General features: G+C 48.1%; 1 protein-coding gene across 1 annotated transcript; it reads left to right on the top strand.

Annotated features, from left to right (window-relative positions):
• On the top strand, window positions 1–13,016 carry LOC142415838 (cytochrome P450 2W1-like). Its single transcript, XM_075514658.1, has 9 exons — window positions 1–198; window positions 2,650–2,812; window positions 4,714–4,863; window positions 4,957–5,114; window positions 5,916–6,089; window positions 9,696–9,837; window positions 10,222–10,406; window positions 10,923–11,064; window positions 12,826–13,016. Exons 1-9 carry the CDS (start codon window positions 1–3, stop codon window positions 13,014–13,016), a joined length of 1,503 nt encoding a protein of 500 aa, XP_075370773.1.
• The last annotated feature ends 3,907 nt before the right edge of the window (window positions 13,017–16,923 follow it).

Here is a 16,923-nt window from a genome sequence, read left to right as displayed (position 1 = left end):
ATGTCTTTTTTAATTTCATTTATTTCTGATCCTGCATTAATTTGTCTGCTGTGTGCAGCATTATTATTAGCTGTACTCTATTTTTCAACCGGCTATAAAAATTCAGCTTTTAAATTTCCTCCTGGTCCAACTCCTCTTCCGATCATTGGTAACCTGCACTTGGTGGATCTTAGAAGGCAAGATAAATCACTAATGAAGGTAGGACAAAACCCCCCAAACCCAGACCCTCATGCATTTTAAAGCTGCCTGGGATATATCAGTGAGAACTTTTTGTCTTTTTTAATTCAAACTAAATTGTAAAAGTATGAAAATTGCTTTATAATATTTTTCTGGGCTTCTTCTAGCCAATGTCTGTGTTGATGCAATGTCATTTATGAGCGATCAACCATTAAAAAAGGACCTCTGGGTAATATGGGATTTCTTCATGGAATTGTGATGATGTACATGAAGTATATAATGCTTGTGGGATTTGAAATATTAATTTGACAGACAGCTTGGACACCCAGAAATCTTTTAAAGCATTAGGACATAACTGACATGGAAAGAAATTGCTTCCCTCCCCTCCGCCCTGGAGAACTGGCAAGGGGAATTCCACGATGGAGTGACCCCAAAACTGCTTCGGAGGTGGCCAAATCCAGATGCCCGTTGCAAAATCCACTTCCCTCTTGATGAATTGGATACGCGTTAAAATCTAGACGGCAGTACAAGAGAGGGATGGAAAAGTTGCGCTAAGGAACCAAGATGAATAGCCTGTAAGATATTCTATTAACCTGTAATTAAGACAACTTACCCCACTTATGGTAGTAAACTGTTCTTCGGTGCAAGACGAGGCTGGCACAGCCCCGGGCGTTTATGTCAGGCTGCTGAGTGCTCCCTCCTCGCTTTAGCAGGCAGCACCCTTTGGGGACCGACCTGCGCTAGGGTCAGGGAGAGACAAACAGACAAACAGCGGCAGTTCCGACCAGGCGTCGACACGGCACCCGTAGCACCGGGTCTCTGGGAGCAGCCGAGGGGTGGGTTAGCAGTGCCGTGGGGTGAGGCTCCCAGCACCTGGTGTTGTGATGGGCAGTGTCAGGGTTGGGGTCAGTTTACCCAGCAGGGCTGGGCAGGCGTTGCTGCAGTCTCTGAATGGCGGTTTGGAATTACCTCCGCATGCTTTCATCACCTGCTAGGCTGTATTTGGTATTGCCTGTGTTTGCCTTTACTTTAGGATTACTCCAGAGGGGTTATCCCTCCATCTCACCGCACAGAGAACAAAAAAATGGTGATTGCATTGAGCGGCAGGCACCAGCATTTGTTGGCTGGGTGCCCTGATGGGAGTGTTTGCAGGGCACAGAGGGATGCCCCCCTCTCCTCTGCAAAAGCTGCCGGTGGACCCGGCACGGCTGAGGCTCCACACATACGCCGTGTGTTTGCTTAGGCAGCAGATTTGGACTGTGGCTTCCCATCACCTTGCTCCAGCCCAGCCCACGCTCTTCTCAGCTGTCCCTGAGTGCTGTTCTCAAGCTGCTGAGGAGCAAGATGCAGCTGCAGCAGCGGGGTGGAGGTAGGCAGGAGCAGTCAGCCTGCCCCGGTCCCCGATGCAGCACCGAGGAGATACACGGGCAGGGGTTGGGGGGGCATGACAGTCTCGCCCTTGTAAAATGCAGGCATGTAGCAGCAGGCACGCTCACGACGGTCCTTACGGAGCGTGGATTCCCCCATCAGCCTGCCTCGCTCTACGCAGACCCCTTTCCTTGGCAAAGAGGAGCGGGGATCTGCGCACAGCACAGCAGCTCCAGGGACGCACACAGGACGTGCCAGCAGGACCGCGTGCTCCTGGAGGGATTTTCAGCCCCCTGAGGCACTGTGTTGCCTTTGTAAGCTGCTGACAAGGCACAGCTGTGGTGGGGAGCTGCAGAGACTTTATCTTGGGGCACATGGCAGTGAACGAGTCTCTCTGTGTCCTGGCAAAGATACCTCCAAGAGCCTTCTCAGTGCAAAACGAGCATCATTTTATGTACAAGCATGGGGACAGCCAGCGGTTCGGGCAGCCTTCTGCTCCTGCCATGGGTTTCCCTGCTGTGCCTGGCTGAGCTCTAGGTACCAAAGCCAGGTCCGAGCAGAGGGGCATGGATTTGCAATTTGTGGTCATCCAGGGCAAACTAAATGCCTGGCGTGGGAAAAACAGCTCCTCTGATCTAGGGATGCAGGAGTGCTTTGGTATGAGAGGAGCATTGTACCAAAGCTCTCCTGTGTGACAGCAATCACTATCTGCACTGAAATGTCTTCTCTGTTTTCGTCTTTCTCTGGTTTGCCAACTTGTGTTGCCATTTGAGGTTCGGTCTTTAACTCTAGGTGGGTTTTTTTTGTTTTTCATTTACTTTCTCCTTAACAGCAAAACCAGATTAGTAATGCACTGATGGGGGTGGGGGTTCTTTCATGGCAAGAAGCCTAAAATCCATACGAATGCCAGCCAGGCATCTGTACCAAATGCCTCGTGTTTGACCGTGATGAGCTCTGGCTCACAGGCGCTGTTCTGCAGGTAGCGGCTCCGCAGCCGTTCCCAGCAGGGCACCGGGACGTCGTATGTCCTTTCAGAAAGCCACGGGTGCTTGCCCCGTGCACACTCCCTCTCTTCCTGACCATCACAGCTCGCCTCTTTTTCAGCTTGCGGAAAAATACGGCCCCATCTTCACCCTCCACTTTGGGTTCCAGAAAGTTGTGGTCCTGACCGGGTACGAAGTTGTGCGGGAGGCGCTTGTGAACTACACAGAGGAGTTTGTAGACAGACCATCCATCCCAATATTTGACCAAATTCAGAATGGAAACGGTACTAGAGAAATGAGCGGGGGCGGGCGGGAGGGACGACACCGTTGCTTAGTGCCAGCCTAACTGTGCTTCCCCGGAGCCCGGCTTTTAAACATCCCCCTTGGACCCTTCTGAAGCCAAGCCAACAGAAAACATTTGGCTTTCCTCGCTTTCACGCAATGCCTCCTGGCTTTTCACTACCATCATTTTTGCTAATGCGCTTGCGGCCGATCCGTATCCTAAACGTTCGAGGGTGAGGAGTGGGATTTTTAAAGGCACCGTGGTAATTCTGGGGTTAACTTCTGTAAGACATCAATGAGAGCAGCTCTCCACCACCACCACATTTACAAACCTTCCCCACGGTTTCAGGGGACTTTGGACTAACTGGTTTGGCTGTTCGGAGCTGTAGGGATTTTCCCTTTCTCCCACTGCCAGGTGCCACAATTTTGGACATCATCAGTCCCCCATGCCTTGCCTCCCCACAAAAGCTCTTAGGTGGACAACGTGAAACAGGTTCAGGCAGAAGCAATAGGCTGAGGCTGGAAATTTGCCCCCACAACCAACCTCATGGTTTTTCCAGGGCAACTGAGTATTTCAGAGGACTTTTTGCCTTGTTTTTGTACCCTCTGCTTCAGCTGAGGCTTTAGCTTTGAGCATCCAAAAGGCAGCTTTATATGCTGGTCACAGGCTGAAGTTGGGATTACAATTAGAAATTAAATTATCCAGCCATAATATCAATAGATGAATTTATCGCTACATAAGGAAAAGGAATCGATGGGGAGAAAAGCATTTTTCAGAGCTCATTTACATGTAAAATATCCCTGTGGGAGACTGTCAGTATTGCACTATAAGTCCTTTCACACTTACCTTCTCAGCCCAAGTCTGAGCCACTTAGAGGTGACCCAAAGCTGTTAATTCACAGGGGCTCTTAAGTAACAATGGTCACAAATTTTCCAATGAAACATTTTTTTCTTCAGAAAATGCCAATTTGTTGACTCCGAAACTGTTTGCAGAAAATTAATTATCCACATGAAGGTGCCTAAATTAAAGAAAAATTAAAAATAGAGTTTAGAAATTTGCTTTGACATTTTTAGAGAAAGAAGTTTTGTTTTCCGAATTAAAACTACATGGCTCTAAAATAGTGTTTATTCTAGAAAAAGCAAACACATTGAAAAACCTTGCAGCCAAGATGAAGATGTGAAGTGCTGGAATCCGGTTTTTCAATTGAGACAATCTGAGGTAGTCTTTGGATTATTGACACAATCTTTTCTTTTGCTATTTCCAACACTCTGATGGGATGAAATACCCATCCCTGCTTGGTGGTGTTAGTGATCATCAAGGCATGAGGTCAGTGACCTCTACAAAATGATAGTATTTTTGCCACTGCTGGAAATACAGTGTTGCTGGGAATCTCCATAAAACAGTTCAGCACTGGCCAGGGTTGAGGAGACTGAATTATCCCATTTCACACAGATAAAATATCTTTATGACTGGAATAGGACAAAGGGAGACGCTTCAAAGATACAAGGTTGTTGCTTGAGGCCCTAGAATTGCAACCAAACAGGGTCAGAAAGGTTGCGTGATTGACTTAGACCAACATCTCTCCCCAGCTCTACAGCCAACCAGTACTGGTCTGAAAGCCATACCTGCTTACCTTGCACTGAGGAGAGGGCTGGGGCAGACTGGGTTGGGTGGGAGCTTGTTTTTCCCAAACTACAGGCTCAGTGAGACTGGGAGAATGGAGCTGAGAGGATACAGGGATGGGACGCACAGAAATGGGAGATCCTTAGTCCCCAAATCCGTGGGAAACTGGGCAGCAGAAACGCTTGTGGAGATCCCTCTTCATCCAGTCCCCTATTTTGTTTTGTGCGGTGGGGCTCCTCCATGCATGAGCCCAGCGGTGATGTCTCATGGCCTCCCCAGGTCTGTTCTTCTCTATCGGGGAGCTGTGGAGAACAACTCGGAGGTTCACTGTATCCAGCATGCGCAACCTTGGCATGGGGAAAAAAATGATAGAAGGGAGAATTTTCGAGGAGCTTCACTTCCTTATTGAGATGATCAAATCCTTCAAAGGTGAGCTGGAGACCATCACAGTGCTGTACAGCCTCATATGCGTCACTGCTGCTGCAACTTCTCGCTAACGTTTCCATCCTCCTCCCATTGCAGGGGAACCTTTTAGCCTGACGTCCTTCAACTGTGCTCCAATCAACATCACCTTCATCATGCTGTTTGGGGACAGGTTTGACTATAAGGACCCAACATTTCTCACTCTCTTAAGACTCATAGATGAAGTTATGATTCTTCTGGGATCTCCGTATTTGAGTGTAAGTAACCTGTCCCACAGATTAACATTTTTTTACACTGGCATATTACATTTGTGAGCCACACAAACCATAGAATTTAGTTCAGCAGTTTTCAAATATTCAGAACCAGCCATGACACCTAAAAGGTGACAGTTCTCCTGTCCTACCACCTTGGTCACTTCAAGTGTGCAGCCAGATTCCCCTTTGCTACTCTCCTTTTGAACCATCCTGCACATCTGTGTGGAGCTAAAATGAGAATTGAACTATGGTTATTTTAGCTCCACAGATTTTTTTTTTTTGGCTTCTTCAACATAATCGCACCATCTAAGCTTTCTTTGCCTTTGCTGCACTTTCTAAAAAGGCACATTCAGTGTTGATGTCCAAGTGAGTGAGATTTCACAGGCTGCATTAAAAGTGCTTCCTTGGAGAGTACCAGGAAAACTCCGCTTATCTTCAAACTATCATACCCCATCCTTCATAACTGATGTTGGAAAAAACCAACCAGTCTCATACTGATCTAAACTGACTGCTGGCCTGGCACACTGGAGCCCGAGCTGTGCTGAGAGGATGACCAGGCTGTTACTGGTGGAGGATCTATTTCCACAGAACAGCATAAATGCTTAAAATCACGTAGTACTAAATAAAGGCTCAAAGGGTGCGAAGCCCTCCCTTATGAAAATCTGCCCGGGAAGTCCCTGGGATGCTAAGATACTAATACTACAAGACAAAACTCAACTGATATGTCATGCCTTAGGAAGAAGCTGTTTCAGCATGATGATATTTCTGCAGACTTAATGCTTCTCTTTTTTAATTCCTCATTAGTATTTCAATTTCTACCCGTTCCTTGGATTTCTTTTCAAAACCCACAAGATTATGCTTGGGAAAATAGAAGATGTGCGCGTCATTTTAAGGCAATACATGAAGGCAAGCAGGGAGGATATCAATGAGAACAGTGTGAGGAGCTACATTGATGCACTGATATTCAAGCAACAAGAGGTATTTGACTGCTTAGCTCTGTTGACTTCACAATGTCTCCTTTGGATTTTCTAGCTAAAACAGTTGCTGAGTCTTGCTTTCAGTCATGTCATGTAAACCTATTGAAATCCATGCTGTTATTCTAGTGGTATTGAAATCAGATGCCAGTCTCTTACAGTTGGTGTAATTTACTGCAGGGATTTTTCTCAAAATTAAGATATGAAAGCCACTGTCTCAGTCCACTCCTGAAATAGCCCTGCTAATAATGTGAGCTTTCTCCTAGTAGGAAATGCATGAATTCACATGAAAGCTGACTCTGCCTTTCTTTTCACAACAACAAATCAATTAATCATTGATACTGTTGCTCCAAGATGAATGATACACTTAAAGTACTTGAATGATAAATCATCAGTACAAGTCCTAGCCCTGCCCTGCATCTTACTTTAGTAGAGACTCTGCAGTTTCACACATCAGTTGATTTCATTCAACACAAAATATTTGGGCTCTGAGTTCTTTCTTCTTTCCAACTGGATCTGTGCTAACCTTAGGCACTAAGGTTATGTGGAGGAAGGGTCAGTACAGTCCTAAAGCCCAGCAGAAATGGCCTGAAAGGTCATTTTGAACATTGTTGGGGATTCGAATCTGCCCTTGGGCAGGAGGAGTCCCTCAGAGCTAGGATTAGCTGAATCTCCTTCTGTACAGGGGAGAGACCAGGCAAAGACGGAGAGGCTGTGGGGTAGCCCTGTATGTTAGGGAGTGTTTTGACTGTCTAGAACTTGACGGTGGTGAGGACAGCATTGAGTGTTTATCGGTAAGAATGAGGGGGAAGGCCAACAAGGCAGATATCACGGTGGGATTCAGTTATAGACCACCCAACCAGGACGAAGAGGCAGACAAAATATTCTACAAGCAGCTGGGAGAAGTCTCACAATCACTAGCCCTTGTTCTCGTGGGGGACTTCTACTTACCAGGCGTCTGTTGGAAATACAATACAGCGGAGAGGAAACAGTCCAGGACGTTCCTGGAGTGTGTGTAGGAGACCTTCCTGACACAGCTGGTGAGCGAGCCAACTAGGGAAGGTGCCCGCTGGACCTGTTGTTTGTGAACAGAGAAGGGTTTGTGGGTGATGTGACAGTTGGAGGCTGCCTTGGGCACAGCCACCACGAAATGATGGAGTTTTTGATTCTTGGAGAAGTAAGGAGGGGAGTCAGCAGAACTGCTCCCTTGGACTTCCGGAGGGCAGACTTTGGCCTGCTTAGGAGCCTGGTTGACAGAGTCCCTTGGGAAGCAGTCCTGAAGGGCAAAGGAGTCCAGGAAGGATGGACGTTCTTCAAGAAGGAAATCTTAAAGGCGCAGGAGCAGGCTGTCCCCATGTGCCGAGAGATGAGCCAGCGGGGAAGAAGACCAGCCTGGCTGAACAGAGAGCTTTGGCTGGAACTCAGGAAAAAAAGGAGAGTTTATGACCTTTGGAAGAAGGGGCAGGCAACTCAGGAGGGCTACAAGGATGTCATGAGGTTATGCAGGGAGAAAATTAGAAGGGCCAAAGCCCAGCTAGAACCTAATCTGGCTACTGCCATAAAAGACAATAAAAAATGTTTCTATAAATACATTAGCAACAAAAGGAGGGCTAAGGAGAATCTCCATCCTTTATTGGACACGGGGGGAAACAGAGTGACAAAGGATGAGGAAAAGGCTGAGGTACTTAATGCCTTCTTTGCCTCAGCCTTTAACAGTAAGACCAGTTGTTCTCCGGGTACCCAGCCCCCTGAGCTGGAAGACAGGGACGGGGAGCAGAATGAAGCCCCCATAATCCAAGAGGAAATGGTTAGCGACCTGCTACACCACTTAGACACACACAAGTCTATGGGGCTGGATGGGATCCGTCCAAGGGTACTGAGGGGGCTGGTGGAAGTGCTCACCAAGTCATTTTCAATCCTTTACCAGCAGTCCTGGCTAAGCGGGGAGGTCCCAGCTGACTGGAGGTCAGCAAATGTGACACCCATCTACAAGAAGGGCTGGAAGGAGGATCCGGGGAACTACAGGCCTGTCAGCCTGACCTCAGTGCTGGGGAAGGTTATGGAGCAGATCATCTTGAGTGCCATCACACGGCACGTACCAGGTGATCAGGCCCCATCAGCATGGGTTTATGAAGGGCAGGTCCTGCTTGACTAACCTGACCTCGTTCTATGACCCACTTCGTGGATGAGGGAAAGGCTGTGGATTTTGTCTACCTAGACTTTAGCAAAGCCTTTGACACCATTTCCCACAGCATTCTCCTGGAGAAACTGGCTGCTCATGGCTTGGACGGGCGTACACTTCGCTGGGTAAAGAACTGGCTGGATGGCTGAGCCCGAAGAGTGGTGGTGAATGGAGCTAAATCCAGTTGGTGGCTGGTCATAAGCGGTGTTCCCCAGGGCTCAGTACTGGGACCAATTCTGTTTCATATCTTTATCAACGATCTGAACAAGGGGATCTAGTGCACCCTCAGTAAGTTTGCAGACAACACCAAGTTGTGTGGGAGTGTTGATCTGCTGGAGGGTAGGAAGGATCTACAGAGGGAAGCGGACAGGCTGGATCGATGGGCCGAGGCCAGCTGTGTGAGGTTCAACAAGGCTCAGTGCTGGGTCCTGCACTTGGGCCACAGCAACCCCATGCAACGCTACAGGCTTGGGGAAGAGTGGCTGGAAAGCTGCCCAGCGGAAAAGCACCTGGGGATGCTGGCTGACAGCCGGCTGAATATGAGCCAGCAGTGTGCCCAGGTGGCCAAGAAGGCCAGTAGCATCCTGGCTTGTATCAGGAATAGCGTGGCCAGCAGGACTAGGGAAGTGATCGTGCCCCTGTACTTGGCTGTCCCCCTGTGCTGTCCAGAGAAGGGCAACGAAGCTGGTGAAGGGTCTGGAGCACAAGGCTGATGGGGAGCGGCTGAGGGAACTGGGGTTGTTTAGCCTGGAGAAAAGGAGGCTGAGGGGAGACCTCATCGCTCTCTACTACTACCTGAAAGGAGGTTGTAGCGAGGTGGGGGTCGGTCTCTTCTCCCAGGTAACAAGCAATAGGACAAGAGGAAATGGCCTCAAGTTGCGCCAGGGGAGGTTTAGATTGGATATTAAGAAAAATTTCTTCACTGAAAGGGTTGTCAAGCATTGGAACAGGCTGCCCAGGGAAGTGGTTGAGTCACCATCCCTGGAGGTATTTAAAAGGCGTGTAGACATGGTGCTTAGGGACATGGTTTAGTGGTGGACTTGGCAGTGCTAGGTTAACGGTCAGACTTGATGATCTTAAAGGTCCTTTCCAGCCTAAATGGTTCTATGATTCTACAATTCTTTCCAAACCTATGAGGCTGAGTCTGTGAATGGCATATGGCCCTGGACTTCAGCCTGCTTCTGGGTGGAGATGGATGCTGAACCAAAACTCCACTCCAAAGCTTCCATCTTTGGTGCTCCCATCTTTGGTGAATGCTGTGCATTCAAGATCAGGTCTATTTTATCATCTAGTAGGTCTATTTTATCATCCAGTTCGCAAACAGAAGATCATAGTCAACAGTGTCATAGGCTATGCAGTATTTCCCAAGCTTGCTGAATACTGAGACTGACAGTTTTAAGACCTTTCTTACCACTTGTGTTTTTCAAGGAGAAAAACAAGAAAGACAGCCTCTTCCACGATGACAACTTAATAGCATCCATACTTGACCTGGTCATGGCGGGAACGGAGACCATCGCCACAACGCTCCAGTGGGCCATCCTGCTGATGATGAAATACCCAGAGATTCAAAGTGAGCTCCTTTCACCTACGCTCCATCCCTGGCATGGCAGATATGGGGAGGGGAGAGGCCTGGCCTCAGATCCGCAGGATCTCTTTTGCCTTAAGAGCTGAATCCCATCTGTTTATTATTATGAACTCCTGATGCAATTAGATGCTGATCAAAGTCACAACCAAATAGGCCTTGTGCCTTGCTGGGAGAGAGGATGAGTGGAGATCGAAGTATGATGCTGGAGAAACAACCTGTCCACATGCCTGAACTAGAAATAGAGCGGGGAAACGCAGGCTGGCGTTTTAAGAATCCTCTCCCTCCAGACTCTGGAAAAATATGTTTTTCCCAAAACCTAATTGGGAACTGGCTTCCTTGCTGGAATCCAACTGTGTTTGTTCCTTCCAGAAAAGGTGCAGGAGGAGATTGGGAGAACTGTCAAAGCTGGAAGCTGGGCCACGTATGAGGATCGGAAGAACATGCCATTTACAAATGCGGTACTACATGAAGTGCAGAGGTTTATCACCCTCCTGCCCCACGTTCCCCGCTGCACTGCTGTTGACACCCACTTCAGGGGCTACTTCCTTCCCAAGGTAGGTACCTGCTCCAGCCCAGGAACACAGCCTCATTTTTTGCCACTGCCATTCAAGACTGGTTTCTTTAGAGGGAATTATAGGACTGAAGCCCAAAGTAAGCATCCAAAATCACCCCCGGAAGAGTTTTTTCCTCTCCAGCGACTATGTTGAGTCCAGAGAGACTGGTATTGTAGGACTCAGTTCAGTCCCTCTCATGTTCAGGACTTCCTCACTGCACAAATGACCCTGGTTTACCTCCTTGATGCCATCTGCACAGTGAAGTATCTGCCAGGGAATTTACAGGATCTGACCCTCTGCTTGAGGTTTTCACAGCACCATGTGGGGTTTGGCTTCAGTCCTCGGCACTGCTGGGAAAATCTCACTGACCTCTCTCTCTGCTGGCTGATGGGATAAAATACTCAGGGTCTCCACCTACCCCAGGTGGAGCAAATCTCCTAGGACACCAAAGTCTGCATCACAAAATGAACCAAAACAGAGCACTTTTGTTATCTTTTGTGCCTTCATGCCTTCCAGGGTATAATTGTAATCCCGTCGCTCACCTCAGTGCTGCTGGATAAGACGCAATGGGAGACACCACATCAGTTCAACCCCAACCACTTCCTTGATGCTGAAGGGAATTTTGTAAAGAGAGAGGCTTTCCTGCCCTTCTCCACAGGTAACTAAAGGGCTGATCTGCAGAGCTGAGGCTATGGCAGGACCGTTTTATTACAATATACACTAATGGGGTCTTCATGGCTAAGTACTGCCTTGAACTCAGTCAATAAGCAACCGGGCAACTGAATGGAGTCAATTATTCTGCATCCAGGTAAACGGCTGCTCTCAGAGCACACCTCTCCCACCTCTGAAGGGGTTGATTCCCAAAGGTTCAACAGGAGAGAAGATAAAGAGATATATTGCATCCAAAAGAAGGTGGAAAAATGCCTCAAAGCTGTCAGGAGTAGGTGGATAACCAGACAGGACTGGTGAGGCTGCCAGCATAGCTATGCCCAGGGTTTTGTGAGCTCTCCTGAAGTGAGGGTACAATCCAGGGACCCTCAAGTCCTGTCTTGAGGCAAATCCCACGTGTCGATGGGTCTCGGCAAGACCTCATCTATTGCCCACCAGAGCCAAGGAAGAGAGTCCCAATAAGCCTTGCACCTTGGCTGGGTCTTACAGCCAGCAGAGACCCAATACAGGACAGAGTACACCAAACTGTATTACTCACACTGTGAAACCTTAAATCCAAGGCCCTGGATTGTTCCCAAAAATCACTTTGGATGGTGATTCTTCCAGCGGCACTTTTAAGAGCTCCCAAGGATTCCCAGCAAGACTTGTTCTTTTAGAGGAAGAAGCACAGCCCCGTGGTTAGGGGAGATGACAGAGCACTTGGCATCCTGACGCCACCTCTGTCTGTCATTTTGGTCAAGTCACAAACTTTTTCTTTTATTTTTTTTTAATCTCAATTTCTCCTGCAAAATATGATTAACATTGTTTCCCTGGAGGCTCATAAACCCAACGCCCTTGGGACTTAAACTGAGCTAATGGTAGGAACAGTTGTTAGATATCAGAAACTCTCCCCTGAGCCATCCTAAAAGAAGAAATATCATTTACACATTGCCTTCCCGACAGCTGTAAATGCTTCCAAAGGTTGCTCATTTCCAGAAATGCCTGCCCCCAGCCCATGCCCTCCATGGCTGCAGCAGCGTGCATTATGAGAGGGCACAGCTGGATGGAGCGGTCTTGGTGGGAGTTTAACAAATCCCAGCACTGCAGGAGCCTGTAAGTACTATAAAGGGAGATTTCCTGCAGAATCCTACAAATCCTCCCGTGCAACCTTACACTTTCCAGCTGTTCCTCTGAAAGGACGGCTTGAAGGGATTCCAGAATGTGCTCCAACCACAGCCCCTCAGCAGTGACTTCTGACGTTAGGAAGCCAGTTCTCACTGTCCACCAAGTGCTTCACCCGCACAGGGACCATCATGCAAGGGATGGGAATCTAACACAAAGAGTGGGTAGGAAAGAAGAAACACAATCTTTTGTAAAAGTGGGATGTTAGGATAAATTCCACAGGAAAAGTGAGTTTCAAACCATTCCACTTTGGGAGGAGGTGGCATTTTTCTATCAGGCTGCTTTTCAAAGAGAAAGGGTTAAAGATGCTGAGAGTGTTGGAAGGACTAAGGAGAGGAGAGGGGACATCATGAATGCATAATAACTCTGTAACATGGCTGTGACTTGCTGCTGCAGGTAGCTGTGGGATAAAAGAGCAGGCAGGCACACTGTACCAGTTAGCAACATGGGCTCTGCTGCTCCGAAATGCTCTGGAGCGTTTCAAGGTTTCACTCCTGCTTCCATTGCAACATCTCAGATGCTAACGTGTCCATGGCAAATATTCTAGTTTGATCCTTCCATCAAGTAAACACACTGCTTTCATCTGCAGGGCGAAGGAACTGCATTGGAGAAAGCCTCGCCAAGATGGAACTGTTTGTCTTCTTTGTAGGGTTGCTGCAGACGTTTACTTTTCAACCCCAGCCAGGAGTTTCAGAGTCTGACTTGGACCTTACTGTCCCCCAAACGACTTTCACATTAAGGCCTCAGCCTCAGGCAACCTGTGCAGTCCTGCGTGAATAACCACAGCCTTGCTGAAGAGCAGCCCAACAACTGGGGAAGCTGCTTAGACCAAACTTAGCTATGCTAGGACTCGCCACCCCCCATCCTGCCACATCACCCTCTTTCACATCCCCTTCCCACTGCCTCCTTCCACTCCCACTCCACTGCTCTCCACTGCTACATCTGCCCCATAGGTTGCTGACCCCCTCTTTGCTCCTGTGCTGTGAGAAGGTGCATATGATCAATTAGAAACCATGATTGTGGTTGACAAGCACACACTTCTTCTCAAGATAGACTTGTGCATGGAGCTGATGGAGGGGCCAAGGAATTGGTCTGGTGAAGAGGATGCAGCCCATGAGCAGGAGGTGTGACATCCAGGCTCCCATGGCAAAGCAGTGAGGTTCATAATGTCACAGAAATCTGCGCAAAATCCTGAGAAAGACTCACTGCCATTTGCCAGAAGCCACAGAAATACACTGTGGATCACACACTTGAACCATCCCTAAGCACCTCCTGAACTTTTCCAAGCTCTCTAATTACCCATAGCTTCTAGCAAAATCCTACCAGCCTGGGCAGCCAAGTCAAACAGCGAGAGTGAAAAACCAGATCGATTCATGTGATTTGAGGACAGTTATTTCTGCCTTGGAACAGTGTCCTGGAAGATGCCCCAGAGTCTGCAAACCTGTTTAGATAAGCAAGTGCTGCTACCACCAAGTTCAACACTGCTTTGCAGTCTGAATGAAACAAGATCTACATGTCTAAGTTTGCAGTCTAAATCATAAGACCACATGAGATTTGTATCAGCAACCAATCATAAAAGGCTAATGATACAGAAAAATAAACTAGACCTATTTCTAGGTTTATGGGTCTCTGTCTTTCCTGACCTTGTTAAATAGGAGCAAACACTGTTACTCTCTTCAGACCTCCTGGGTAATGTTAAGAGCCACCATCAGCAGTCAATCTGGTATTTGGGATGGTCTGGCCATTGGAACCAGCCATGCGATTTCCTTGCAAATGGTATCTAATTTCATAGTGCTTGTATTGCACGCACACACAGAGGGAGAATTGGGATCAGGGATTAGACGAGACCTGGTTTTGGTTGTTTTCCTTTCCTCTGTAGCTTTGTCTGGCTGTTGTCCCTGTCTGTAGCACTCTTATCTGCCATCATATTCTGCAATTTTATTCCAGTTGATGTATAGCTCAGGCAATTTTTTATCCACTTATCTGCCTGTGAATTGCCACTTCTCCATATGCATTATCTTATCATGTGCTTTATCATATTGTTTGTTTCCCCCTTCATGGGAACCCAATAAAGTTTTAATCCCATGTCTTCATTATATTTCATATGCCTGCCACTCAACTTTGCATTACACAGAAATGCAAATGCCATGAAAGGTTGATCCTGAGCCCAGAATGACAATGAATATTGTAAGTTTTACTTGTATCTTACAGGTTCTGCACACCCTGATCCTACTTAAAAAACAGCTCAACAGGAGACCCCCCATATCTGCAGAGTGGTTCCTCCAGGACAAAGAGCTTTCCCTTTGTGCTCAGCTATGGGCTACTACTCAGTCCTGGGGATAGCTTTGGTTTTTCACTTTTTTTGTCTTTGCCTCTTGCTTGCAGAGGCTGAATGAAAGGTTCCCACCACAGCTTCACTGATGCTGTCCCTCTGCTTAGTGCCTTGGACCCTGAGCCTCTCACCTCTTGTTCTCCCAAAGCATCACCTGCTGGCAATGTCACTCTTGAGGAGCGGTGGCAGCAGGATGGGGTCTTCTTCAGGGAAGGCAGGGAGATACAGATAAAGCAACTGAGGAGAAAGCCACATATCAACTCAATGAAGGAAGTCTTGGCCTTGCTGAAATGAAAAAGATGTTTGCCTTTGGCTTCAGAGAGGCCAGGACTGTTCCTGCTCTAGCCCCCTCCAAAAGTAATATGAACTCAAAAGACAGATATGGCAACAATCTAGTGCTCCGGGGGACAAAACTGGGCTGGATTCAAATCTGTATGAATTCACTGGTGGAACTTCAGACCTGACGCTTTGCCGTGGGCTCTCGGGGTCTTGGCTTTGAAGGTGAGAGATGGATCCCTTCCTACATGGCATTGCAGCCTTCAGAGCCTACTCTTTTTGGACATCACCTTCTGCACTGGCACTCTCCGGCAGGCAGAGCAGAGCCTGCGGCAGTGCTGGCCGCGTACAGAAATCCAGCAGACTGCACGATACCTGTGCTTCAACAAGAGCCATGAGCTACCAGGTGCAAACATCGAAGGAAAACAGGTTTCTTTGATTCCTTCGAAAAGTGCATCCTACTTGTGCCTGTGTTAGCAGATGGATGGAAGCGATCGCTCCCCAGCACACTGAATTAGACAGCTGAATATATGTCTGCAAAAGAAAGTGCCTGCCTCCCATAGATTTGTTCAGCCTCTGCCATCTGCCATTTTGATCTGCCATCAAACGATGGCAGAACATTGATTATGACTGAGCTACAGATTTACCCAGCAGAAAACATTGGCTCTCAGGGGTGGAAATACCATTTCCACGTTCCTCAGTGGCCCCAAGGGTCTTCCCTCTAGCTGCAAAACGTGTTTGTGCCTTGCAACACACTGACCTGAATTGAAGGCAAACATCTCGGGGCAGGACAGGTGGCCTGATTTTTAAAGTAAGATCTGAACAAATCCAACTCACGCTGTGTCTGTGGCTCGTGCCGCGTGCAGCTGGCTGGGCAGCATGTCCCATAGCCCAGCCTGCCATCCCTAGCGCTGCGGGATGCTGGGGCCAGGGGCTCCTGCTCTCAGAGGGGCAATGATCAGGTGCAAGGATTGCAGCAACTGTAAAGATCTGTAAAATGAGGGCTTGTAGCTACAGCCCCTCTGTGCACTGGCCAGAGTAATAAGCATTGTGCAGAATATAATTCCTATTTTGTTTTTGCCACGAGATGGCACCACGATCCCTCGGAGTCACAGACAGCCCAGCCCTGCAGTCCTTACTGGGGTAAAACGCCCTGCCAGCCACAAATTAGGGCTGTATAACGCGGGCAGAGCTGAGCCTTGAGGCTTTATGTACCCCCAGTCCAACTGCATTCACCTGCGAGCAAGGCTAGGAGCAAAGACATAGCCACTATTTATTTACTATTAACCTGGAAGACTCAGGTAGTATGCAGGGAACAGGAGGAGTCGTCTTCTCCCCATCCTACAGCAGACAAGGTTTAACCACATTGTGGGTTAACCTTTGTCTGCTGTAGGATGGGGAGAAGAAGCTCAAACACTTTGTGGGACACTGGCTCAACCCACCTCCCATTGCAGTCCTATCAGCTCCTTCACTCAGCATTTCAGACCAAGGAAGAAGCCAGCTGCTGTAAGAGAGTCCTGGTTGCCTTTACTGGTGAGGGGATGTGATGAGGCTCCATCTCTAGTCATCTCAGAAGAGAAGGAGAAAAGATGGGAACGTCGGGAAAAGACAGGGTCCTGACAAATCTCACAGAAACGTGGGAGAAGTAAGGAAAGGGGAAATGGACAGGTTTTCTGTCACTTTGCCCAGATCTGTCCAGCTTCTGTGCTGCTTAAGGAAAGAGCATTTTAGAAGCATCTTTGCAATGTTTGCATGCTTGCTTGTTCACACATGGTGCTCTGAAAAGAAGTTGTGCTTATGTATCTGAGCTACCCTTGTAAAAAGGGGGGGGGGGGGGGGGAGGAGGGAGTGTCCTCCCTTGTCTGGGGAGAGCCGTTAAGTCCCACAGCAGTGCAGGCATAGCAGAGCCTGTACATAGAAAGGGCCGATGACTCCCAAGGAACCGTGAGGTCCCTCAGAGAAAGGTGAACCTAAAAAGTCCAGTTTGGCATCTGGGATTCAAAACCAGAAGTCTGGAAAGCGTTGGAAGAGCATCCATCAGGCACAGAAGGAGCAGGTATCTGGGAATAATTTATCCCG

This window comes from Mycteria americana, chromosome 12, assembly GCF_035582795.1.
Source record: "Mycteria americana isolate JAX WOST 10 ecotype Jacksonville Zoo and Gardens chromosome 12, USCA_MyAme_1.0, whole genome shotgun sequence".
Lineage (NCBI taxonomy): Eukaryota > Metazoa > Chordata > Aves > Ciconiiformes > Ciconiidae > Mycteria > Mycteria americana.
Note: the sequence above shows the minus strand (reverse complement) of the source record. Positions and strands in the feature narration are given on the sequence as shown.